General features: G+C 49.8%; 1 protein-coding gene across 1 annotated transcript; it reads right to left on the bottom strand.

Annotated features, from left to right (window-relative positions):
• Nucleotides 1-648: 648 nt before the first annotated feature.
• TMPRSS6 (transmembrane serine protease 6) lies at nucleotides 649-18,253 on the bottom strand (the record flags this gene model as incomplete). Its single annotated transcript, XM_082014324.1, has 17 exons — nucleotides 649-807; nucleotides 1,523-1,659; nucleotides 2,949-3,220; nucleotides 4,812-4,980; nucleotides 5,761-5,877; nucleotides 6,185-6,298; nucleotides 8,266-8,364; nucleotides 9,301-9,446; nucleotides 10,512-10,621; nucleotides 11,056-11,168; nucleotides 11,744-11,880; nucleotides 12,231-12,435; nucleotides 13,399-13,440; nucleotides 16,126-16,310; nucleotides 17,516-17,583; nucleotides 17,778-17,920; nucleotides 18,097-18,253. 17 exons carry the CDS (start codon nucleotides 18,251-18,253, stop codon nucleotides 649-651), a joined length of 2,373 nt encoding a protein of 790 aa, XP_081870450.1.
• Between the last annotated feature and the right edge of the window lie 6,041 nt (nucleotides 18,254-24,294).

The raw sequence follows: 24,294 nt of genomic DNA, 5'->3' as shown, positions 1-24,294 counted from the left end.
GGAGCTGCTCCAGTGGGGAGGCAGGACATGTGCTCGGGGGTGTGATGCTGGACTCGTGCCTGGGAGTCAGTGAGACGCGAAGGGTTGCCTGCCTGAGCCGAACCCCACACTGAACAGCACACGCCAGCTAAGAAAAGAAGCAATTAGGGAGATGGAAGAGGAGGAGTGATGGGAGGGGAAGGGAGAAGAAGGATGAGCAGCAGGAAGGAAGAGGGAGGCAGATTGATTTCACAGTTACTGGAATCTCTAACTACATCAGTCACATTTTCTTTCAGCAAATGTTCCAGCATAAGATTGTGGCTGAATCACATGGTTCATGGAAAGTTCAACTCCCCTTATTCCTCTTCTCAAAAACCATCAACTTGGGACCATTGCTGTGTGTCGTGTGTGTCCCCCCGCCCCCAACTTTTTTGGATGGATGGCCTAAAAACACCTTGGGATGCTCCCTGGGAAGCACTGAGTGGGGAGAGGGTTTGCTGGCTTTTCTCTACGATCCCCACGGCAGGCTGTTTTTACCTTGCTCAAAAGAGCATCCTGGGTCTGACAGCATCCCACACAGAAACTCTTTCTCTGAGAGGCAAGTGAGCAAGATCAGGAATGAGTGCCATATGAGTGTAGGTCTGATGGGAAGAGAGAGATGCACTTTTCTCAGCTCATAGTTTGGTTCATCCAGCCCAGCACTTGAGTGATCCTGGTGTATACTCCATAGTGATTCGGACGTGCGCATCCCATTCCCCAGCTGACCAAACCAGCCAGAAACCACCTGCCACTGGGTTCCTTGCAGGCCAGCGGACCTCCAGAATCACCCTAGAGAGAGGGAAAGAAAAATGAGGTGATAGTCATTCTCCAGCTTCTCCTGCTGGCTGATTATACTGGCTTTGAGTCCCACTCTATGCAGATTCCTGTATCCCCTCAACGCATGCTGGGGACATCTGTAACATTCCTTGCACCTTAGTCAGATGTCAAAAACAGTCTCCAGTGCAAACATCCAACCCATTGTTGCATTCCTTCATCATGCAAATTCCTCCCCCTTAGCCAGGTCCCAAGAAGCTGACAGCTCTATTGTTTCCTTCTGCTCTGTGTGGCATTTCCAAATATGTGGAGAGCAAGGAAACTGGTGGAATTTAACTGGATACCCAGAGGGATGGGAGACAGAGGAATTCCTTGAGATTGATAGTAATGAAGGAACAGACAGGTTACTGTGTGTGACAGATGCTGAAGAGGCTTGAGGGGGTAGGAGACTGATGTAATGTGACTCGAAAATGGGAGGTAAAGTGTGGAGAATGGGCTGAAATGAGAAAAGGAAAAGTTTAAGTGTTTTCGGATCCTGTCTAAAAGCAAAGATGCTGGGAAGATGGGGTCCAGAGAGCTGTTGTTGGCCACTTAGATTAGAGGAAGTGTTGGCGGAGTAAGGCATTTTATGGTCTTTTCACCCTCATTTCAGGCTATGGAGTGCATTTGGGAGTCTTGGGACACACTCCACCTCCAGTAGTCAACCCTGATCCCACAACTCCTCTGTCACCTGGCAGGCATCTTTCTTGCCCTTGTGGTACCCAGCACACAGCATCCTGGGAGAAATCATGTAGTGATAGGCCTCGCTGCAAATGTCCTGCTGGATGAGCTGCACGTCCACCTTCTGAAGAACACTGCTGATGTGCCCTGAGGGGTAGAGCACCAAAAGTAAAGTAGTGGAGGTCAGGAATGGTGGAGCTTCCCACTGTTTACTGTGATCCCCCAGCCCATGCCCATCTCACTGCACGCTGAAAGCTGTCGTCTGAATTTCTATTCTGCTCTTCATGGGCATCACAGTCTCTGACTTTCAGCAGAACACTTCACCTGCATGGAAGGAGTAACATTCCCCCTCAGTCCCTTTCCCTACAGGGATATGTTGTGGGCACTTCACCTTTTGGGATGAGGGGGATTCTGGTTTGGGGAAACCTCTGGGATGTCAGAGTTTTGGGTTTGCTTCTCATTGAAATGGATGTTAAGCTATTCCAGCTAAGTATGCAAACCAGGAGTGTCCAGTCCTGGATAGACCCCTGAGTGTTTCCATTTAGGAAGCAGCTGGAGCAAGTGTGTGAGTGAATGAGTGAGTGAGTGAGTGAGTGAGTGAGTGAGTGAAGGCATTAAGCTGACCTGGGTAAGCACATCTGTATTCCTGTGTCATGCGCTACTAAACAACAGCTTGGACCTGTTTTGCTGGCCCTATGGGGAGAGAGAGAACATGAAGGTTCTCTCATGCAGCTAAACTCTTCCTCGCAAAACAGAATGGACTCATCCATACCACCCCATGGCAACAGGTCTTGGCCCGTGCTGTCCCACAGCAGTGTGTGGGTGCTATATGTGGTCAGAATTGTCAAAAGGAACCAGGGCACATACTAACAATTACACAGTGTGATCCTCAAGGGACACTGCACTGCTCCCATTGAATTTGCTAGTACAGGTGTTGCTGGGGTGACCCAGATCCTAGGGTCTTTGACATGGGGAAAATGTTGCTGCAGGGCCTGCAAACAGGAAACCCAGTCCCAGCCTGATGAAGAGCAGGTTTTTTATCTCAACTCTCTCTGGTCAGGCATCGTCCCTGGGGAACGACCCAACAGGATCCCACATGTCTATGTAAGCATGGGGTTGGGCTTTAGGACTGGGGCTGCTCCATGCTGTGACCATGGCTGAATAGCCACTAGACAGACCCCTAATTACTGAGGGGCTATTCTAGTCTTTGGATAAAGAAATACATGCTGTCCCCATACAGGTTACCAGACTCTCATGCCTGCCTCTCTGAATGAGGTTTCAAGGCACTCAACAGGTAACTTTGGCCAACCTGTGACACAAAATCAAAGGGCGTGAAGGAGGCATAGAGCTCTGGGGTCAACAGAAGCCTGTTCTGCCTACCCCACATCTGAACATATGTTTCTGCCTTGGCTCTGCTACAAAGACCTTGCACCTACCGCCTTCCTTGAGGGCTCCCCAGCCAGTGATCCAGCAATGAAGGCCAGGCTCAAAGAGGTGAGAAGGAGCAGGCAAGCAGATGGGCTGGATCAAGGGCGAGATGATCACAGGATGGTCCAGCTGGAGCAGGGCCACATCATAATCATGGCTGTCTTCCTCGTAGTAAGGGTGGAGGAAGAGACGGATCACCTTGAACGACACCTCTGTGTGGCTGGTGGCATTTTGAAAATATTTGCCCAAGTAAACGGTCCAGATGGAGGGAGAGGCCAGTCTGTAAGATGCAACAGAGATAACTCATCACATGAACAGAGAAGGATGGGCAGAGCCTGGATCCTTCTGTTGCAGTCTTTTGAGGAGTCTCTGATATGGATGATCATCTCCCTCAGAGGGACCTCTTTTTTATTTGGCTACTGATTTCAAGAAACTGGGTGGGACATCTTTTTGATGCCTTGACATGCCTGTACAGTGGAACCAACTTTGGGCATACACACAGAATCTGAGAACAGGACAGCTAAGAGTGAACAGCCAAGGGAGACTCTGTCTCCAGCAGGAGGGTGAGGAGCAGAGGGGAACTCACCCTGGACCAGAGCAGGAGGAAGCAGAAAGAGGACTGATTTTAGACTCAGAGTCCTGTCCACCTTTTGCCTTACACATGCCATTTTCTCCCACAGTGCCCCTCTGGGTGCAAAAAACTCCCTGATTTGGTTTGACCATCTCTCTTGCTCCAAACTCTCCTTCAGGACTCACCTCCAGCCTACTGCCCACACAGGCTGCTGCCCATAGCACGGTACACCCCAGGCTGCTGCTGTTCTTCAGCTCCTCTTTTTTCCATTACTTCTTATCTCTCACACCACTTAAATTCTCTTCCTGACAGGCACACACATATGCCATCTAACAGGGCTGTGCTAGCTCCATCCATCCTGCACTGGGACACTCCAAAATGGCCAAATTCAGCCTGCATGGACCACTTGAAAGGCCTGCTCCCAGTGCTGGTGAGCTTCCTTGCTGGGTTGTAGGAGTCAGATAGGAGCATGGCAGAAGCAGGGTGAGGTGAGAAGTGCAACTGCAAAACAGCCCCAGTCCTACCAAGGCTGGCATCACCATACTGAGGATGACCAGCAGCTCCTCCTCCCCATGCTCACATAGCACCAGGAGGGAAGAGCGGCTGGGGAAGTCCATCAGTAGTAGCTGGGGAGGTGGGGGATGCTTGCCAGCTCACTGGTAGGGGAAAAAAGGAGTTTGGAAGAAATGGAGATTGGGCCTGAGGGTGCACACTCCTTCTCCCACCCAGCCCTGTTGCCCAGCACAGCTGTGGACCTTCCCTCTCCTCACTTCTTCCCAGTTTGAAAGAATGAGTGACCTGCCCTGATCTATATGTTACTGCCACTGCTGTGGTACATACACCGGGTGGAAGGAACCGGGGGAGAGACCGTGCTTCCTCCCAAAAGGGCAGGCCCTGCAGGTGGGGGGCACGGGACCCAAACAGTGTCCTCCGCAGGTAATGCTACCCTGGTCCCATCCCAGCACATGCTGACACCTCCACGGTTCTGAAAGCATGGAGACAAGCCAGAGCCAAAGCAAAGGTGGAGCTGTGAAGTGTCTTCCACCACCATTGCCCTCCCAAAGCTTCTCTGTGAATCCCAGCACTGCCCCTTTTTCCCTGCATGCACACCCAAAAGCTAGTGCGTGTATCCGTACCCCTTTCTCCGGCTTCAAGCCACAGAGGAGGATGGCACAGGTGCCCGATGAGGGGCACATCTGCCCCATGATATTTTCACAAGCTGGGTGATCCTCCCATCATGCATGACATGGAAAGCAATGCAGATTCTTCTCCTGCCCAGCACCCTTCCCTCTCCATTTACCTCTCATCCTGGAAGCAGTGCGCAGCTGAGACCACCCAGCGGTCAGCAACAAGTGTTCCCCCACAAATGTGGCGTCCTCGAACTTGCAGGCTGGCCTGCCATGGCCATTCCCCTTCCACAGAATTCGCACCACCCACGATCCTGCTGAGAGGGGCTTGCAGCCCACAGTCTGAGGAGGAGGAGACACAGCAGGTACTTCAGGGAAGGAAGGGAACATGATAGACTGTGCTTGCCTTTCCTTTCCTTCTTAATTGACTGAAGAGTTTGACCTCTAATCCCTTGCCTTGCCCAGCCAGCAGATGCTTTACGTAGTGTCCAGGACTGGTCTAGCGAGCGCTCCGTCCCAGCGGGTGCCCCCGCTGATGCCTGCACAGCCTTACCCCACCTCCAGCTGCAGCCTGGGGAAGCCTTTTGGGGCACCATGCTCTCTGTGCTGCTTGCTGTCCTGTCGGGGAACCCTCGCAGTCATTCCCTTCCGCTGCCCACCGAGGCTCCAGAAAAAACAAGCAGGGAAATCAAAACACAAGCTCTCTCCCCGACAGTGACCATGCAGTCATGGGCGATTTCCCCAGCTGGAGCCTTCTAGGCTGGCATTACTTCACATGAGCCAGCACAGTGGTCCAACAGGCAACCTGTGGGTAGAACCTGGCCTGCGAGACACGTCTATCTATCTGGCCTGATGCCTCTGCCTGGAGGAGAAGGGGAGCAGCTATCCAAAGAGCAAACGCCTGCTCACCTCTCAGCACGGAGAGCTGGCTCGTTGCTGCTGCCACTGCCACTGCTGGATGGAGCAGTAGCCCTGCTGCCGTGGGGCTGGGCTAGGGAGAAGGTGGTGGAACAAGGGAGGGTGGGTGCTTATGCAGGGCTGGTGGTGGGAAAAAGAGGGCAACTTGCAGCTACGTGGCATCCTGAACCTGCCTAGCTGACGTGCGACTGAGCATTTCCTCACCACAGCGCTTCTCGTCAGACAGGTCCTTGCAGTCCGCAGTGGTGTCGCACAGGGGGTTGGGTTTCTTCACACAGGTCCCATCTTCACAGCGGTAGGTGAAAGGACCACAGGGGACCCCTGCAAAGAGGAAGCGGAGCCGAGGCTGAGGGAGGGCAGCAAGTTTAGATGCAGTCTGAAGTCCTTTTTTGGGGCTGATGAGGCGGGGGAGGCAACAGAGAGCTTGGGGGAACTTCATAAATGGTGGCAGGGAATTTCCTGAGCAAGCTTGGTCAGCTACAAACAAAGCAAACATTGTGAGCAGGTCAGGCATGTTAACTCCCAGCTGGTGCCCTTACCTCACAAGAGGGAAGTACACTACTGACAGCCAGCCTTGGCTCAAGCATAGGGGAAGGTGTTTGCCAGCCCAGCACCATCCCCTCCCTACCTTCACTGCACTGCTCCTCATCGCTCCCGTTGACGCAGTCCAGCTGCTGATTGCAGACTCTGCTGAACTCGATGCAAGTGCTGTCCTCGTGGCACTGGAACTTTGCAGGACACACTGTGTGGGAGGAAAGCACTCGGGAATTAGGCATGCAAGACAAGGTGTCAGGTGTGAGGTCAGGGGCCTAAGTGCACCTGTAGGCTCTGCAACCCCTCCTCCCACCTCTTAAGGTGTGCTTAAGACCAGCTCTGGTATAGTGCAGCTGTGTAGTCTTTGACTGATCTACATTGTAGGTATGCCTGCATGCTGTCTTACACTTTGAGGATGCTGATCTAACTTTCCTTCACTTCTTGGCTTGGCCTCAGACCTGCATCATCACTGTGGACTTGCCTTGAGGTCACTGGACTCTTGTTTGGCCCAAGAGTTACTGTCACCAGGCAGGGTCTGCTCGCCTTGTTCAGGTTCTGTAGGACTGCCTCCTGTCTGGTGAGGTCACTGTTCCTCTTGTCTTGCTGTCACCCTCAGCTCTTGGGTCACCTTCCCCTACAGGCAGCTGCTCCCCTTGTTCTCTGATAAATGAGTCCTGAACAACAATGGATTCCTCAATGTCCATGAGCTCTGATAGCTGCTCAGAATGGAGACGGGCCTAAGGTGCCTACCTATCACAGAGTTTGACTTCTGATTATACATTCTCATAACAGGAACTTGTCCCATGTTTGTCTGTGCAACACCAAACATAATGGGCCAGTACCTCCTGGGCATTTTCTTCCTGCAATGACTGTAATTTCTTCAGTAATTAGCATGAGGCTCCCAGATGGCTAAAGGTGAAGGTCTGAGGCAATGTGAACATTGATTTTAAAGACAGGGACTCTTCCATACAGACATGGAGTGAATAAACAGAGATGCAACAGTGGCAAGAGTGTGAGAAAGGAAGGAAATCACATTTTTTAAATTTTTTTTTTTTAAATATAAAGGGATGGTTGAAAACACTGAGAAACAAACACTTTTTTTGTTCAGCCTTGGTCTGTGTTAACCTGTGGAACTGAATGACACAAGATATCCCTGAGGCCAAGAAGCTAACAGGATTCAAGAAAGGATTAGATACTCATAAGGATGCACATGTATCCGTGTTTGCATGAGGGAAGCAAACAAGCCCTGATGTCAGACAGCTGGATGATGGCGCACAGTCAACAAGACTGCAGACAATAAAAAACCCAACCTTGGCGATCCTGTGAGAGGTCTCACATTTCCAGTACTGAATTAAAACTTCCTTGAGAAAGATTTCTCCTTCCTTTTACTTTATACCTTTCTCTGAATCCTTCCAGCGGTTCAGGAATCTTTCTGTCTGTGAAAAAACACCCGTAGGGAACAACTAATGAAAAATTAGTGGTGTCAGCAATGTGATGAGCCCCTCCCTCACACCAGGGATGGGAAAATAGATGAATTAGGTGTCATGCCTGAGCCTGAATGCTGTTCTTATGAGAATGGGGCTTTGCAGGAGTCCTGGGATGCCAGGGATGGCGTCTGTGTCAGCACTGGCTGCTGTTGGCATGAAGAACTGATGGCTGATGGAGGACTTAGATGTTCCCAAACTGGGGCGCAATATATGAGGGTCTGTACAGATCAAGTATCACCAATGTCCTGGGGGCAAAGGGGAGAGAGCAGGGCAGCTCTGAGAGCAGGGCATGCCTGAGTGGTCTGGCAGCAGAGGGGGCTGTAGGCCAGAGCTGAGGTTGATTGTCGGGGTTGGGTGGGGGGAAAGCAGGATGAGGTGGGGGACAGCCTGTGCAGGGGTCTTCTTTCAGGCTGCCTGGAGCTCTTGGTTCATGGCTACTAGGGGGTTCTCCCAGGAAGACTGTGCTGTGTCCAGGAGCAAGAAACGTTCCTGCTCCTTCCCGAGCAGGCTGAAGCCATATGGCAGTGGGATGAAGCTTTTAAGGATGCAGTGGGTTTAAGCTCCCGGAGGGAAGGTACAAGGCTGTACCTAGGCCAGCTGAATCCTCCCCATCTCTCCCTACCTTTGGAGAAGCAAGGACCTGTGTCCTGCTGAGACCAGGGACTAGCAGGGAGAAGAAATCACTCACCACAATTTCTCTCATCCAGCCCATTGGGGCAATCTTTGATCCCGTCACAGGCTGGGACGCACAAGCCGTTCACTGAACACAGGAACTCCCCAGGACAGGCTGTGAAACCACCAGAGAGTAGTTAGTCCCCAGTGACTGGAAACCTCCTTGAAGTAGAGCACTGTGGCTTGAAAGTGGAGTGTGTGGAGCTGCACACCTTCCTGACCGCATGTGTGCTGCAGCAGCGTGCCAGCAGCACTCGCTCCCCAAAATCTGGCACATCACCTGCTCTGAAGAAGGGCAAATGGAGCCAGGCTATGCACCAGGGGAAGAGGGCTCTCCCCTCGCTTCCCATTGTACCAAAGGGCAAGAGCCAGGACAACCACCCGCCTGGCATGCTACACCTCTGGTTTAGCACTGTTTCATGACTCCTGAACACTGCACGAAAGCTGAAATAGGTCCTCTGGAGTTGTTACTAAAACCTGGTTGGGGCCTTGAAGGGGTTTGGTGTTAGACACATGTTGGCAGGTGCACGTATTCAGGGACTGGTATGTGTTACAGGCACCCTTTACGAGAGAGATGGAGAAACCTTGGAAAGACAGACATGTGTATGTGTATTTGTGTGCAGTTTTATTCGTCTCTCACTTGCACGGCCTTGAAGGTGAGCAGGAAACAACGCTCTCTAAGAGCTCTTATAATCAAAATAAAAGGCGCTTCAAGCCAGAGATGGTGTCTCACTGAACTTCCAAGGCCAGTCCATGATGTGGGCATGGGGATGAGACTGTAGACAACTCTCTGACCTTGGGTTTTGGTGCATGGATGCTCTGGCAACATGAGGCAGGGCCACATGTGAGGAAGCAGCTTTGCACATAAATGCCTCTACTTTTGGGGAGATCAGTGGTGTGTGCATCACTTATTTGTGAGCCTGTGCCTGAAGGGCAGATGGTACATAGGGCTCATGGGATGTGTCTTGTGTTTCTCCTAACACAAGCCAAGTGCACAGGGGCTGCTGGCAGCCACCACCCCACTAAGGAGCAGGGAGGAGCTTGAACTTACAGTCAGATTGGTTGTACAGGCTGTAAGACGCCTGTACGCCAGGGCCAGTTAAGGAGATCTGTGAGGTGAAGGTGATGGTGATGTCAGCAGAGGACGTGACTGGGATCCGCTCAGCGTAGGCTTGCAGGGTCCGCAGGCCACAGAACCTGAGGAGCAGACACAGACGGATGTCCCAGGAAGGGAGGGAGGAGAAGACAACAAAGTGGGGCAAGGCGGCTTTGTGGGGCTGGGGTTGGAAGGGGGCCACACAAACTGGGTGTGAGTGGGCAGCCAGGAAGGCAAAATGCCTTCAATATGGCATGAGAGCCAGAGTCCAGAGTGACCCTAAATATCTTTGGACATTTCCTACTTTCTGGGCAAGCGCTGAAGTCAGGCTACACAAAGCAATTCGGTTCTTACATTTATCTTCCTGAAGAAGCCATGTTGTAGAAACTGTGGCACTGACAGTTTAAGAGAAGAAGGCAGGGAGAGAAAAAGTGGAAATCCTAAGCCGGGGGAACATAGATTCTGAATCAGACCCTTCAGAGGAAAAGAAGTTACCCCACAGGAGCAGTGGACAGGAAGTTAAATGAGATGGGCTGAGGGAAGCTTTGGAGTGGAAGGGCCAATTTTGCAGTAGGTGGGAGGAAGAGCACAAGCCATAGGTCCATCCATGTTGGAGCTTGCTTTGAGGAAATGGGAGCACAGCAGCTCTCAGTTCTTCCTTTGCACCTGGGCAGTGGTGGGCAGCAGCCCCAGCTATGTGCGGATGCTAATTTTGAGAAGCCCTGCAGGCGGAAGTGGCTGTAGTCAAAGCAGGAGGATATGGAGCTAGGTGGAAGATCTGTATGGAGGCGGTTGCAAGGCAATGGCACACACAGATAATATTGCAGAGGTGGTGACAGGCAGATTTGCAAACACAGGAGATGTGGGAGGACACGAAGGTTACACACACAGGAGAAAACTAGGAAGCCTGATGCAAACACCGAGACAGAGAAGGCAGGCTGGTAGCTGGAAGCAAGTCTGTAAGACGCATGCTCACTTGGGGAGCCTGTGAACAAGAGAGGCTGAAAAAGAAGTAGAAAAGCAAGAGGCACCAGCACAAACAGTGGCCACTGAGTGTGGTGATAGACTCTCCTTCCTAAGACCTGGTGGCCTGAAGTGAGCAGGGAACCTGCAGAGGTTTGATCCCAGGTGGAAAGTGAGACAGAAACCAGGACCCCAGCACACACCTTCGGTTCTGAATTATCCACTGGCCTTGGGTACAGGGCAGGTCGTGCTTCTGTCTGCTGAGTGCATAGGCATCGAACCACAGGGTGACCCCATAGTCGAGGGATGGGACCTGCAGGCAAGGAGGTCCAGAGCAGAGTGTAGATGGCTCCTATGAGTGCTGCAGCCCACTCCATATGACAGAAAAGAGCTGTCAATTCACACATTGCATGCCAGAAGGAAGCACCCTTTAAACTGGGGCCATACCACAGCCCAGGGTGGCTCTGCTCCTATCTCAGAGCATGGTAATTCCTAGCAATTTCTAGCAATCTGGTTCTGCCTTGAAGAACTCCTCTGGAGACCAGATTTCAGATTCTCTGAGCCAGCATGCAATATTAGACTCCTTCTGCTTCAGAAAACACGTATTATGTGGGGGCTAGGCAGGCTGCCCCCTCTGCTCACTTCTCACGATGACCTGAGAGCACTGGCTGTACCCTTCGCTAATGTGGGCAGTGCTGCACGGGTTTCAGGGACGGAGTGGACGCTCTTGTGGGAGCTGGCTCTTACCGTCATGTGCCAGGTGCAGTGCGTATTGGGCGAGTAGTAACTGGGGTAGTGTGGGGTGCCGATCTTCCCCTGCAGCTCCAGACCCTCACGCAGAGTTATATTCACTTCGCAGGCTGTAAATACAAACATTCAAGGCCCTGCTACCTGTCAGCTCAACCTCAGCCTGGGGATGCCAGGTACTCACCCCATTGTAGGAGGAGAGAAAAGGGGCTCTAAGGCCTGATGCTAAAGGTGACCAGGGTGTTCCACTATCTCTCTTCAAGGGGCCATTTCTACCTGGCAAGACTTTTAGCCTCCTCCTCTTATCCAGGGAAGGGTAATGGTAATGTATATTTCTGCTTTAGATTCTTATATTGAATTGACATTTATCTGCAAGTGCGTCTGGATGTGATGTCCAGGCCACATCTGGTCTGTCCATGCATGAGAGCTTGGCCTTCTCTTAAAGTATCACAGTCACTCAGGCTCTGCTTGCCATAGCCTGGGGTGTAAAGACTCAAGCCAAATGCTAATGTATGAGTCCAGGTGAGGGAGCCACATCTAACCTGCTTTTTACTGTCCACCTCTACCCTTGCAATCTAGTGAATTCTGCCCCTAATGGGGATGGAGCCCCCCTAGGAGCGCGTGATGTTGTAGGAGATAACCTCTCTCCTTCCTGTATCTGTGGCTGCCCTCCTCCAGCCTTCCTCACCTTTGAGGGGCACTGCCTGCGCTGAGAGGATGAAGGGGTCGTAGTAGCTGTACATGGCTTTCTTCCACACAACGGACATGACAGGGCCAGATGAAAGGACTTCCACAACGGGCTCCTGCCGGCTGCAGCCGTAGATCCTCAGGGGAAAGAGATAAAAGGATGGGAGTGAAGTAGGCAATAAACAAATGAAAGAGAAGAACGAGAATGAAAGACAACGGAGGTCTGTGTTACCCACAGCACGCGCCTGCTGTGAGGCACTAACTGAATTAAATAAGGGGCCAGCAAAGAGAGAGCTGCTGTAAGCCCTCAGGCTGCCAGACTGGCTGTGTGATAGCTCACATCAGTGACTTCAGCTGATCAGCAAGAGGCAGGTGCTGCATCAAAGAGAACTTCCTCTGATGCAGTCTAGCACCTTCCCCTGCTGCGGTGTGTCACGCCATCCTGCCTGGCTTCCCCGCCGCGCTCGCCCTGCTCAGGAGCTACCTACGAGGTGATCAGGTGTTTCTCCAGGGGCCCTGCTGCGTCATACATGGCCAGGCGGTCCCTGCAGTCCGGGAGAGTCCACTCCAGGCGTAGCTTGATCATGTAGCCCTTGAGGCCATGGAGGTGCCAAAGACAACTGGAGGCCAGGTAGTCAGGGCCCTCCAGCCTTAGGACATCATCCTCCTGGACATAGCTGTACCTGTAGCAACCTGAATCCAGGGGAAGGACAGAGGGATTTAAACCTCAGGGTGATATAAATGGAGGCAAACGGGGGCTTAGGAATGGTTGTAAGGGAAATTAAGGTAGGGGATTGTCACTTGGGATATCAGTGTAAGCCCCATTTCAGGCTAAGGCTGACTCATCCCAGCGATCTCAGTTTACTTTCACCTATGTCATGGTGGCACCGGTCCCCTCGTACCATTGCCCCAGTTTCTCTCTATAAGAACTGTCCCCTCTTGCTTGGTTAAGCTAATACTACCTCAGGCTTCAAATATCAGCACAGCGCAGTTACCTTCCACTGGCTTTATTTTCTTTTTCGCCTCTTTCTCCTCACCCCCATATTCTTCCCAGCTTTATATCCCCCTCATCTGATTTCCAGGTTTCAGCAGGCTTCCAGACCAGGAATTTTGAGTAAAACTCAGCTTAAAAGTCAGGTGAGTTTCTAATAGCATATCTAATGCAAGCTGCCAGCCACAGCACTTACAACACTGCCTGAAATACTAAAAGCATCTTCAGCATTGCTAAGACAACAGACGACTCAATGACTGACAGCACATCCAGTGCAAAGCCACGCAGGGAAACCCCCACCCCACTCAGCAGAATTTCATGGGGCCTGGAATTAGCACCGTTGTACCGTTACACCAAGTTATTTGACAGGACTCACCAGGAGAGGGACAAGGCTACAGGTGGCTGCACTGCGCCTGGGAGCTGGTGCCTCTGCACAGTGGTGTGCTATGGGGACAGAGGTGTCAGGACGCTCAGAGCAGTCCAGCACGTAGCTGCGTCATGTAGTTTGGATCTGGCCAAGCAGCGGCACCGGTGCTCCCTTGCTACTGTTCCCATCTCCCCTTTCCCAGGATTTACAACTCCAGGAAGCCAACAAGATTTCTGGCCCCTGTAAAAATCTCTCCCATAAAGTGACAAACTCAAAAGGAAAGGAAAAAATAGCCTACCCAGAGTGGATTTCAGGACTACTATGTCTTTCACACTGGATTCTGTTAGAAAGGAAATATATAAAGGAAGGTAAACAAAAAGATAAAACTGTAGTATCTGAACACTAGCATGGCAGGTGGTGACTCCCCTCCTTCCTATGTAAATGGTTTGCTCACAATTTCGGCATGGGGCATCCTCCAGGTACTTCTCTCTCTGCTCTCAGGGACATGCTTCAGTCGTGCCTTCCCCACCCCATTTCTCTGGGAAATCTCTCTGGCCTCTGCCTGAAATCCAGCAGCCCCAGTTCACGCTTTCCAGCCCACCACAGGCTTCTCTGCCTTTTTTCCTTGCCTTTCATGTGCTATTCCAGGACCTCTTCCCCTTCCCAGGAGGGCTGAGCATTGCTTCAAGCAGCCATCCCCCACCTCTGCCAGCCACACCACAGGGCACAAGCCCACTTCCCAGAGCCTTCACCATCTGCTCACCCCTCCCCTGTTTTCCCGGTTTAAACAACCCTCACTGAAAAGTATGGGAGTTACTGAGGGTGGGGAAGGAGGTGTCTTTTGATGACCACTGGTTCATGAGCTACTCAACATCCTTATAAAGTCCACATCTGGAGAAGGGAGACGAAGAGAAAGCCACCAGCAAGGACTGTAAATCTGTGCAAAACAGAGTCACAGGGTGGACAACACTTTCAGGCGAGCTGGGCTTTGCTCCAGCCTCCCAGCTGAACTGGAAGTGGCCAGAGATCAGGTGCTACTGGGAATAATTGCCAAAATAAAAGGCACCGTGAGGTCAGCTGGGTGTGAGAATTGCTGTTGTGGGGTTGCCTAGGTCAGGGCTCTGGTCTTTTGTAGCTCCTAAGCAGAGTTTGCAATTCTGCGGGGAGAGCTGAGCAGTTTTGTCATGGCAAAAACAGATGTGGAAAAGATGATCCTGCAGGCATAAGGCAGGCTCCTAGAGAAGCTCATGTGCTGTAGGGAAGGATGTATGCTGAGCTGATATTAAGCAGTCTTTCACCTGAAAGTAATAAAACTGAGTTCCTGTAAGGAGAAGGAAGTCCTGAAACTCTTTGGGGGAAAGGGGAGCCTAGTGTCCTGGTGTGAGGGTAGCTGTTAGTAAAAATAAAACGTTGGAGAGGTTCCTGAGCTAGTCAGTCGTTTGCAGCTCTGTGTCTTAAGGCAGGCCAGCAAATGAGTCGGTCAGAAAGCAATGAAGTGCTAAAGACTTGCTATTAGCTAGCTATTTTTTCACTCCAATTTTGCAGAGCGAGTGAAGCCAGAGGTTAATTTTCTGGCTTGAGGTCACCCTGGCCCAGTATAAGAGGTTTCTGGCTTTTGCCTTAGTTGCTGGACTGTGCTTTTGACTGGACAGGGAGGTGGAAAGGGCTAGGGAAAGCAGAAGGAGCTGGAGAAACTACAACCGGTGTGTTAATTCCAAAATAGAAAGAAGCATGGTGTGCTGACGTGAATAAAACAGTGAAACAGATGCAAAGGGAATAAGAGGGAACTGGGAACAGCTAAAAGAATGGCACCATCATTTTTATTTGTTTATGAATTACATTATGAAGTGAGTAATTAAGGGGAAAAAGCTAGATGGACTGACTTGGAAGCAGTTAGCATATTTTCTTATATCTTTCTTAAGACAGTTAATTTAAATTGGCTGACCATAAGGTCTGGTATTCTGGAAACAAATCATAAGTAGAAGTGACTAATGGTAACTGTGGGAGGTGTCTTCATGAGATGCTAAAGTAGCTTTAGAATAAGATCTTAACATGATGGTCTGGATGAGGGAGTGAAAATCATTTTGATGAAATCAAATTTTCTTTGAGGACACACAAAAAAATGACCCCCGCCCAAAACAACTGAAATATAGAGGGAAAAGTTGAAGAAAGTATGGGTGGCATATATTAAAATAAGATTCACCTTAAATGCAAGATAACATGAAGAAAAAAACTTGGAGATGTAACATTTCATGGGGAGAAGAAACTTGGAAATGAGAGTCCCCAGGGGAGAGAAGAAACATCATTTGAGGTTTGGGGCTCTGTAAGAGGGATCAGATCAGGCTGAGAAGTTAAGTCTTGTTATAAAGACCAAATACAAATTCCATTTGACTTGGATGCATTGAATATGGACACATCCCTGGTCCTTTATCTAACCCCTATTTAAGACCAGTTCTCTAGGGTGGCTTTTTAAACAGGCTGTGATCTTCACTGTGGGAAACAATAAATAATCCTTAAAATCATGTCAAGAACTGAAATGGCAACAATGCTTTGTCTCAGAGGAAGACCAGTGGTGACTCAGGTATGTTGCCTTAGTTCTTCTCTCAATCAAGTAGCCTGGAATAATCTCCCAAAGGAAAGTAGGAAACCTAATTGTTTGCTATTTTTGAGCTGATCAAAGTCATGACCTGTATAAAAACTTATTCCACAGAAGCCAAAGCTGATGGAAGAAGGAGAAAAAAACCAAACAACTTACCTAGCTGGTCATGGTCAGCTGTATCTCCAATAATTTTTTAATCCTTCAAATGAAGGATGTTTTTTAAAATCAAACTTCAGTTCTTCTCTATTAGGAAGAAATATATGTAATTGTATCTCCTGGTCCTCATTTTTTTCCCTATCCTCTTCAGGTTTCCCCTATCCCCTTCAGTAGTGACTTCTGGTCTTGTCTCCTAACCTCCCTTCAGCACCTTCCTAATCTTGAGGCATTTCTGACTGCTCAGGCCACAGCTGAGCAGCTGGTACTTACCCAGCAGAACCAGTGAGTCTGGGTTGACCCTATATTCCGTCTGGTAGGACAGGCTGCCCGAGATGTTGAAGCTGGTGGAGAGCTCTTGGTGGAGCATTGTGTTTACCCTTTCAACAGTCACCTCCTTCTGCTGACTCTCAGGGATTTGGAGGGCAAACCAGAAGAAGAAGGTCAGAGCCCCCTCCCTAACAGAGAAATAGCATGTTAAATACCCTCTCTGTTCCTCTCCAGAATCACTGGAGAGGCAAACCCCAGAGATTAACCCCCCACTGTTTTTCCACAAATCAGACATATCTGTGTGAACTTTCCAGCTCACTGCTGTGACCCAGAGGAACCACTCAGAGTAGGGCAAGAGAGCTGCTATGTCCATGGTGCTAGTTAGTGCTCAGTCCTTTTGGGGGAAGAAGAGCATACATGGTCAAATTAATGTGATAATTAATCAAGACTGGTCTAATGAGTAGTCTCATTTCAGGTAGAAATGACCTTTGGTTACTACTGAGCAGAGGTTGAAAAGAAACACTTCAACTTCATTGTCTCACCTCCCAGTGGTGACAAGTGGATGATTTATGACCCAGTACCTTACCACAAGCCATTAATGCTGGGCAGGCTCAAGCTGCAGGAGACTGTGACTGGGAAAGCTCTGTTCAACCAGCTGGCAGAGAAAATTGGCTGAGGGAGGGGGAAGAGATGTTGAAACAAACTTTTGTTCAGTAAAAGGCTAGAGGTAAAATTGCAAGTGAAACTTTTCTTTCCCCAGTTGAAAATGGAGTTACATCAAAATTGGAATTTTCCTTAGCTGAAGGACAAATTTAGGGGTGTAATTTTCCATGGAAAAAACCAGAAGCAAATGTATATGTCAGTTTGCAAGTTATTCCTGCTTTCTTGATCTACTGTGATGACCTGCAAAGCTGTAGTCCCACATCTGTCCCATTCCACTGTTTCCCTACTCCCAGGTGGACCATGCCTCTTGGCTGGAATACCTTTTCCATGATGCATTCTGGCCTCTCCCTTCTAGTGCCTAGAATCAGGCCATAAAATTATTTTCTTGAATTAGAAAAATTCATTTCCAGCTGCTTTGTTTCTCCTGAGAATGCCAAGCCCACACTTTTTTTTTTCAGTTCTTCCCAGTGATTTTTTTTCTCTCTTGAACTTTTCCCTCTGAAAATTTTCTCAGTTTTGGCTTTTCATCATGACCTCGGATGAACATGAATGTCAAAATATTCCCAGCTCTGTAATGCTTGAACGATTCTGGATCTGGACTGCCCAACCTCGCCTAGAGCTTGGTGGGGACCGCAGCAGTTTGTCATGGCCAGATTTCAGTGAAACCAGAGTACAATTGACTAGAAGCTTTCACACATGAACAAGCAAAAATGCTGTGGGTGCTACTCACCCAAAGGCATACACTGTGCTTGAGTTGTAATATCGACCCAGCTCTGTGGCACGAATGAGTTCCTTCAGCTGCAACGAGAATGTCGTCTAATAACTATTGTGCAATGTTACGGTGGCAAAGGACCTATGGCAAACCCTATGTTTCATCCTCCTTGCTGTACAGACTCACCAGGTCTGTCACTTGGATGGGGGAACCTAGCCCCTTCCTCTTTCTACTCACTGAGCTACCTCAGGGCTAGCTCTGGTCATGAAATTGCCCTCACCATCTTCTGGAGCTTAGCTGACTCCAACCAGAAGGCTCTGGACTCCACCTGCCCAAGGTCCGGGGAGTACTGGCGATTGATGACCTGGAGGCTGCCAGAGTAAAACTGCAGGACGGCTGGTTCCAGGTGCCACGGTCTGTAGTCTGCCAACAGAAGACACTACTGGATAACCTTGCTGATATGTAGGAGGGGGGGGGGTTCCCCCTATGTATGAGTCTGTAAAGATCACCCAGAGTCACTAACATGCTTTGGGCTGGGCAATGCCTTGACTAGACCCCATCCACCTCCTCTGTGGGGACAAAACATGCTGAATTTTTACCTAGGAAATACCAGGTTGCTGCAGCAGCTCCAGCCAGCAAAAGAAAGGCTATCCCAAGGGGCACGTAGCGGAGGCAGTCACGAGAGATAGTCTCCGATTCATCCTTTGAGAGGGAGTTGGCATCTTCCTCCTGTTCCTCGGCCTCCATGAGGGGCATCTAGTGACACAGCACACCATGGTCAGGCTGGGTTTTCTGCATCCCTTTACATCTGTCTCTGGAGGTGCTCTTCCACCTCTGTGCTCCTCTCCCAGAATCTATACCTCCAAGCTAACCATCAAAGACTTTGCTCAGTGCAAATGTGAGTAAAACCCCTAATTCCGTGGGAGACAGGCTTCCAGGACACTGTCCTGTCTATGACGCATGGGTATTTCCTCAATTTTCAAAGGCATTCCCTGGGTTTTGCTTCTGCCAAAACCACAAATGAGTTACAATAATGAATTTCTCTGCAGACAAAAGTGTTGTCCTTCTAGGCTGGGAATGGTTTTAAAACTGGTATTTTACTGACCTAGAAATTAATGCAAAAGAAAATCTATGACCTCAAATGCACACAGAAGCTGCACAAAACAGCCACAGCCTGGGAGCCTGAAGATGCATTTTGCCTGCTGTGCCATTTTGCTCTCGGTCCCTAGAAGTAACCAAACCTTGCCGTTCCCACCAGACCAGGTGTCCCAGGGCTAAGCCCACACTGGCGCTGACTCACTAGCTGAGCTAGTGAGGAGGGAGCACCTGACCAACGTTCGGGTCTCCGCCACCCTCTGCTTGTGCCAGGGGACACCTTCTGGCTTCCTTTGCCCCTTGTCTCCCCCGGGCTGCTTCTTTTGCTTCCTCCTGACCACTCCTCTCCTGTCAGCCCCAGACTCTGAGGGTAAGAAATGCCACTGCCCAAGAGAGCCACGTTAATCTTGGTTATCTCACCCACCTTCCTTCTCCTTTCCTCTGCCATCACCCAGTGGACGGCTGCCCCCAAAGGCTTTCTGTGTTTCTGTGGCTGGAGAGGAAAGGGATGTGAACGCATCGCCGTGGGCGGGCACAGAGTTCTTGGGGAATGCCTGTGCCCTGTCTAAGTGCCTGCGGGTTATCTCCATGCACCGTGGCGCGTGTGAGCGTGGGGCGCGAGTGCATGGGAGGGAATTGCTGCAGGTGTGGGAGGACATGGTTGGCCTCATGCACGTTTTAGCCCGCGTGGATGCCATGGAGCGCTCATATGATAGGGGGAAGTGGGCTTCTCAGTCTCCTTGCTTTCCCCCAGTTACTGAACCCCAAGCCCTCCAGGCTGCCTCGCAACATGAAAATATGCTTGCAGAACATAAGCACCAGGTAACTCACTCTGGAACATTAAGCCCATCTTGGTGAACACCAGCACTTGGACAATCATCTGCACACCTGCTTGCTCCAATGCACCCTTCCAGAGAGGCACGCGGTACAAACAGGCCCAGCACAGCCTGCCCTCCCTTGCTTCTTGTGGGTCACCTTTCCGTGCAACCTCTGGGGAGGATCTCCTCCCCAGTGAACCAGGTTGGGTGGTCCAGGAGAGCAAGGGCACTTCTCCGCTGTCACAGCATCCCATCAGAAACAGCAGGCACAAGCAAAGAACTACAGACAGAGGGGTGGGGGGAAGAGAGCAGGAAGCAGCAGCAGAAGAGCCTCTTTGTTAGAAGATTTGATGGTAGGCACTGGGGTTTCCCCCAGAACTGCAGACCTACCTTTGAAGCCTGCTGCTGCCTGTGAGGCCTGGCCCACACCCCCTATGCAAAGCCAGCTCACGCATGGAGTGGGGGAGAGAGGAGGACATCTATTTACCCAAGCTCAAGGTCTCTTCATTGATCAATAAGCTGATGCCATGTCCCTTCAGTTCGGCCTTTGTCCTGCACCGTCCTGCCGCAATGGGTCAGCGCACCCTGTGCAATGGCTTCTTTCTTTTCTGAAATGGAGGTTTCAGAGGCTTGCAGGGGGAGAAGATCTGCAGGCTGAGCAGGGGGATCCTGGAAGAAGTCAGGGTAGGAAGCACCTCCAGCTGTGCAGAGAAGAACAACCCAGGAGGCTGGTGCAGATATCTTATGTTGTCCTCCTCGGGGGACAGGGAGTTGCTGAGCAACTGTTGTATTTCTTAGCTACCCTCCTTGGTCCCATTGGAGGGAGAGGCAAAACACAGGGTGTGTGCTCCCCAGCACAGGGATGGAGCAGACACTGGCTGGCAGGTGTAGATCGCTTGAAGGAGAGAAGATGGCAGTAGGTAGCGGGTCCGGTTACCACAATGGTCATGCAGGTGAAAGCAAAGCACGGTGTCTCTCAGTCCTGACCTGCAAGGCTCCCTCTGGTCTTCTCGCTCTTCTCACTGCCCTGTCCCCCGACACTGAGCTCCTCACACTGTTGCACCACCTCTCACTCGTCCCTGCAGCATCGACTTTTCTTCTAGCCCCAGGTCCTCCTCACCTACCTTGCCTGCGCCACCTTCTGCTTACAGCCCCGCAGCTCTGTATGTGCCCCTTTGTTTTTCACAAAAAGCAACCACACTTTAGCTAGAGCAGAGTAAATAGGGTTATTCTGTCAATAAATGGGTGGAGGGGATGGGGACAGGGATGACTCTTGACCTGGGGCTGAGCTTCAGCTAGTGGCATTGACCTGGGGCTGAGCTCATTTGGGCCAGGACACATTTGGACTCATTTTGGCAGCTGGGCAAGAAATATCTGTTTTCAGCTCTGCTACTGGTTCAGGTTTACTCTGGGACTGCATGAGGACCAAAAGCCGTTGCTGTACTTGCCTCATGGTGGATTCTAGCAGATAAATGTTAAATGTGGATGAAAAGCTGCAGTGTTTGTCTGGGAATGTGTCAGTGTGGTTATCCCGACTAACTCATTGCTGTACATATGGGAAACTGAGGCATGCAGTGACAATAAGAAATGCTTTCAGAACTGCTAGAGAGATTTAAGAAATCAGATTTACCTTTAAAAGTTACTTTGAGCCAAAATTTCCCCAGATAACTGGGGACTAGCTGTATCTTTAGGTGTATATGTGTCCATATATGGCTTTCCCAAGCTTACACTATGAGGGCTTACCGCAGTGGGTCAGAATCCAACTGAGGGCATTTCCCAATACCAGAGACCTTACTTTTTTGTATCCAACTTTCCTGGAAAGAAGCATCCTCCTTCTCTGGCGTTTTCTACAGAACAAAAAATGTAGAATCTCAATCTGATCTATCTAAGCAAGCATACCACATCTATCACCGCAGGCTTTTGAATCAACCAAGGACCCAAAACCTTGATCAGATCTGACTTCAGAGGAATTCCTTTACTGTATGTACCCTTTACTTTCCGATTCTCCACAGTAAAAAAAAGGAAGGGATGTGGGAGGGGGCTGAGGGTGATGTTGCCTATTTACGAACAAGGTATCTTGGAAAGAGGGAGATGAGAGATATGACAGTTATCTTTGCTGTCTCCGGGCTTAAGATAAAGAGAAGACTCGTGTCTGTGACTGTTAGCTCAATATTTTCCACACAGTGCTGGCGTTCAGCTTTGGTTTGCCTCTGGTACTGACGGACACCATCGTAGCACCTTTCTGGGCTTTTGCGAACCTCGTGCTGTGCGTTCACATCAGGTTGGGAGGGGACCGCTCCCCGTGTGACATTTCCAAAGAGCTCCTGTGGACCCCGCAGAGGAAGGGCCCTGTATCACTGAAAGTGTTCTGCCTTTGGTGTTCACAACATGGGTTACTCACATACGAGACCACATGATCTTGTCTTCCTGGAAGAAAGGTCCGGTTATCGTCAGATCGGATGTCAAGCACTTCCTGCCGCAGCGCGTCACACATTCACACCCAGCGTGGCTGCGAATGCAGTGCTAACAACTTGCCAGGTCGAAAGCTGTCAGCATTTTCAAAAGCAGGGGGAAAAGTACCGAACCAGCAGGATGGTCCTCAGGGACTTGCAGCAGGATCACCTCCAACTCTGCTTTCTGTTTTAGGTGGCTGAGTCCCTTGGGGAAGGGAGTAGGAAGGAGGGCTATAGGTACATTGTTCTGAGCAAAGCTTTGCCTGTTTAGAAAAGCTGTTAATCCTTTTCCCCCATCCCAAATGACAGAAAAACACTGTAGATTCCTTAATATTTCTTTTATTTACAAAGAGGGAAATTTTTTCTTTTGTACTTATCTTAACAGCAAGAATAATTGGAAGGCTTATGAAGATCTAAATTGGGACAAGATAACCATCAGTACAACAAAGATCCTTGGCCCACGTAAGATAGAAAATTGCTCATCAGGGGCAACGGATTCAGTGTCTCTTTCTGAAGTCCATATGGAGAGATTCTCAAAGTACAGCAAACAGCTGGGCAAGCCTTCTGCTTCCTTATCTGGGAAACTGTGGGGGTCTTCTTCACCTGCTGTCTCCTGGAGACAAGTCCACTTCCTGATGCAGGTGGTGAAGAAGCTGATGAGAGGAGAGGTATAGCTCCCCCAGCCCTCTCAGCTGCAGGCAGCCTCAACTCCTTTGAGTTGCTCCCTTGAGGTGAAATCCAAGGCAGTGGGTGACCCTGTATCTGGGACTTACAATGACATTCAGGCTGCATAATGCAAGATCAGGTAACGGTGTGGGACCAGGACAAAGGGGAAGCTCGACTCTTGTACAGACAAAGGTAGGGAAGAATCAGTTCTGGGTTTTACAGCTGTGACAGAAGTACCAAGAAGTTCGATATCCTTGACCTTTTTGATATAAAAACTCTTAGAAGAAAGATCTTTAACACAGGGCTGGTATTTTCCCACTGCTGAATAGTCCAGAAATACGGCAAGAAAGAGGACAGACAGTCCAGATGTTGAATGCAGGGATGGTTGTAACCAGAACAGCTTGTCTTCCTTTGCCTTGCTACTTTTCTTCCGTGGTGTGATCAGCAAATGCAGAGGGCAAAAAGAAAAAAAAAAAAAAGTATTTTTTGCTATGCCCATTCTTTGCAAGTGGACTGAGGGGTTTTTTTTCAGCAAAGGTGCTGATTTGTGGGTTAGTTTTCTGGGCTTATTCACCACATCTTTGCTGCTAATTAGGCAATGGTTTCCCTTGAGCAATGGAAGGAATGGGCAGCACCACTGTGCTGTTTTCCACTAATACAGGATGTGGGATGAACTATTCTGCAATCAGCTTATCGTAGTCAAATAACTGTATTTTGCCAGCAGGGCAGACAGGCTTTCGATTTCATGAAAAATATTGCAGCAAGAATGGGAAATTGTGTGCGTTCCTTTTACTGCCATCATCAGACCTGGGGGAAAGGGGGGGGGGATTTCCCCAGTATTTTTAACCCAATAATGGGGATTTCTTTTTACACTGCACTGCTTAGACAGCTGACACAGTTGTGGCTCTGAGCTGACCTTAAAGACTTAAGTCTAAAGCTGAACTAAGTAGCTCAGAATGTAATATCTGATTAAAACTTGAAGTGGGGATATCACAGAAAAAAATTACACCCTTGGTCAATCAAGAGAAGATGTCTTCATCCATTTCATCATTGGGCCCAGCACTGACTGGCAGTGCTACTGTCCCTTGTACAAAATCTCATCTCCACCTCTTCAGGCATTTCTCCCTCCCATTAGAGGTTTTTAGGCTGGGACAAAGCAAATGGACCATGTGCCTACCCAGCGTCAAAGCTGAGTGCTATTTTACACCAAGATGCAGAGCGTGGAAGTGCTGGCACAGCCTCCTACTGGGAGCTGGGAAGGAAAAAACAAACTGGTGAAGTTTGGGATGGCACTTGAGAAGTGTGGGAAGGGGTTTCTATGCCATTGAATCCAGTAATAGCAGAGAAACAGGTTCAGTTATGAAGGTGAGTCCTTGTTGGCTTATATGCCTAAGAATTAGGCTTCTACATCTCCATTAGCTGTGTATCCACCGAACAGCTTTAATGTGCCTTCATCATTCTCCGTTCTTTACTGTCCACTAGCCCAGTTATCAATGCAAAATGCCCTCTGATTTCCAGCTGTCTGTTTCACTAATGCTTTACCTTGGGAACTAGTGCTACCCATGGTAGCCATCCATGAATTTATACCTTGTCCGTCCTATCCCTTTTCTGTTTTTGCGGCCCTCTAGAGTAACTGTGTTCTCCACCTTCATTAAAGAACTAATGGGTTTGATGTTGAAGTCATCTTCCTGAATAGAAAAACTGTCCATCTAGCTTTCCCTGCAAGGAAGGTCTTTCCCACCTGTGGGTTTTCTCCAGGCAGATC

This window comes from Phaethon aethereus (assembly GCF_964289735.1).
Source record: "Phaethon aethereus genome assembly, chromosome: 1".
Lineage (NCBI taxonomy): Eukaryota > Metazoa > Chordata > Aves > Phaethontiformes > Phaethontidae > Phaethon > Phaethon aethereus.
Note: the sequence above shows the minus strand (reverse complement) of the source record. Positions and strands in the feature narration are given on the sequence as shown.